Consider the following 2,567-nt stretch of genomic DNA (forward strand, 5'->3'; position numbering starts at 1 on the left):
TTTATAATAGTTTAACTAGTTTGAGATTCTAAATTTTTGATTTTAAATAAAAATAACTGATAAATATAATTAAATTTGTCCATCGCAATTCTTAATAGAATTTAATTGAAATGCACAAACAGTGTAAAGATATTTTACACCGTCGGTTAATTACAACCATTGATTTGTTAGCGAGATTTGATTTTTATTATAATCACATATAAAATAACACAAACGGATGATTGTGATGTATTGACCGTGTAAATTTTTTATACCAACGAGATAATAATTAATCTCTTCTTAATATTTCGCTCTTGCGATTTAATCATCAAAGAAGAAGAAAAAAGAGAAGAGTAGATACAAATCGTGTAAGAATCTTGATAAATCATATTTTTGCAAAGTCAGTGAATGATTAAGTCACGTTATCAATATTAGTTTTCTAAATATTTATATTGGTCAAATTATTCAACCCTAGAGATCCTTATAAATATCACTACATGTCATGCCCAAAAAACTCACAATATTTATATCCTCTTTTCTTTATTACTACAATTACACCAACATCATTAAGAAAAAGAAGCAAATATGAAACTTGCACTATTATTATCTCCCACTTTTGCGTTACTATTTCTCTCATGCTTAACTTCAGCTACAAATTCACCTCACAACACTTTTATCCATTGCCTAGTGAACCACTCACAACCTTCACACCCTATAACTTCATCAATCTTCACGCCAAGCAATTCCTTATTCTCTTCAGTTTTACAAGCCTACATAAGAAACCTTCGTTTCAACACATCAACCACAAGAAAACCATTTCTCATAATAACAGCATTACATGTTTCCCACATACAATCATCAATCATTTGTGCTAAAAAGCACAACTTGCAAATGAAAATCAGAAGTGGAGGACATGACTATGAGGGTGTCTCTTATGTAGCTGAAGTTCCATTCTTTATCTTAGACATGTTCAATCTAAGATCTATTGATGTTGATATAGGAAATGAAACAGCTTGGGTTCAAACCGGCGCGACCCTCGGTGAAGTTTACTACAGAATCAATAAAAAAAGTGAAACTCATGGTTTTCCGGCCGGTGTTTGCCCTACCGTCGGTGTCGGAGGACATTTAAGTGGCGGTGGATATGGTAATATGATGAGAAAGTTTGGTCTTTCTGTTGATAATATTATTGATGCACAAATAATTGATGTTAATGGTAAGTTGTTAGATAGAAAATCAATGGGTGAAGATCTTTTTTGGGCTATTAGAGGTGGTGGTGGAGCTAGCTTTGGTGTTGTTCTTTCTTATAAAATAAAATTAGTTAAAATTCCTAAGATAGTAACTGTTTTTCAAATTAGAAAAACTTTGGAAGAAAATGCAAGTGACATAGTTTATAATTGGCAACATGTAGCACCAACTATTGATAATGACCTATTCATTAGGCTTATTATTGATGTTGTAAATGTTACAAAAAATGGTACACAAAATGGTGCAAAGACTATTAGGGCTACTTTTATATCTTTATTTCTTGGTGATTCAAAAACTCTTGTTTCACTAATGAATCAAAAGTTTCCTCAGTTGGGTTTAAAGCAAAGTGATTGCATTGAAACAAGTTGGCTTCAATCGGTTTTGTTTTGGACTAATATCAACATTACGGAACCGGTTGAGATTTTGCTTGATCGTCAACCGCAATCGTTGAATTATTTGAAAAGAAAATCTGATTACGTAAAGAAGCCGATTTCGAAGGAGGGTTTGGAAGGGATTTGGAAGAAGATGATTGAGTTGGAAGATGCAATATTATATTTCAATCCTTATGGTGGAAAAATGGCTGAGATTTCATCAACAGAAACACCTTTTCCTCATAGAGCTGGAAATTTATGGAAGGTTCAATATCAAGCAAATTGGAACAAGGCAGGGAAAGATGTTGCTGAGCATTACATAAATTTGACTCGAAAGCTTCACAAATATATGACACCTTTTGTGTCCAAGAATCCAAGAGAAGCTTTTCTTAATTATAAGGATCTTGATTTGGGAATTAATCATAATGGTAAGAATAGTTACATTGAAGGGAAAGCTTATGGAGTTGAATATTTTAAGGATAATTTTAATAGATTGGTGGAAATTAAAACTAAGGTTGATCCTCATAATTTCTTTAGGAATGAACAAAGTATCCCTACTTTGCCTTATAGGAAGAATTAGAATGATGGTTAGTTATTAATTTCTTGTTAATTGTTTGTTAAATAGTAATAAGTTTGATTGTGGAAATAAAACTGGATGTTAAATACCAGTTAATAAGTTAATATAATGTATATATTAATGTAAGTTGGTTTGGTTTGATAATGAATGAATTAAAATTTGCCTTTTGTTTTCAAGGAATTTAACCTCTAACTATTAATATAACATTTTAATAACTAATATTTAAATGGTGGAGTTCAAATTTAATGTTCAAGTGTTTGTTTCTTTACATTGATATATGATACTAAAGCTTCTAATTAGAACCATCTATTGTTTATGATGAGATTGATTAAACCTCATTAGAAGAATATAAGTATTAATATCGTGTCTATTAATCTAATTAATATTGGAAGTCA

General features: G+C 30.8%; 1 protein-coding gene across 1 annotated transcript; it reads left to right on the forward strand.

The window, feature by feature from the left end:
* The first annotated feature begins 503 nt into the window (after window positions 1–503).
* LOC127112991 (berberine bridge enzyme-like 8) lies at window positions 504–2,352 on the forward strand. Its single transcript, XM_051046422.1, has one exon. It carries the CDS (start codon window positions 565–567, stop codon window positions 2,173–2,175), a length of 1,611 nt encoding a protein of 536 aa, XP_050902379.1. The 5' UTR covers window positions 504–564; the 3' UTR covers window positions 2,176–2,352.
* Window positions 2,353–2,567: the final 215 nt, after the last annotated feature.

The sequence above is a fragment of the Lathyrus oleraceus genome, unplaced genomic scaffold (assembly GCF_024323335.1).
Source record: "Lathyrus oleraceus cultivar Zhongwan6 unplaced genomic scaffold, CAAS_Psat_ZW6_1.0 chrUn0230, whole genome shotgun sequence".
NCBI lineage: Eukaryota > Viridiplantae > Streptophyta > Magnoliopsida > Fabales > Fabaceae > Lathyrus > Lathyrus oleraceus.

Bases quoted from the DNA above. Each gene is read 5' to 3' on its own strand.
- LOC127112991 (XM_051046422.1), top strand. From the start codon at position 565: ATGAAACTTGCACTATTATTATCTCCCACTTTTGCGTTACTATTTCTC.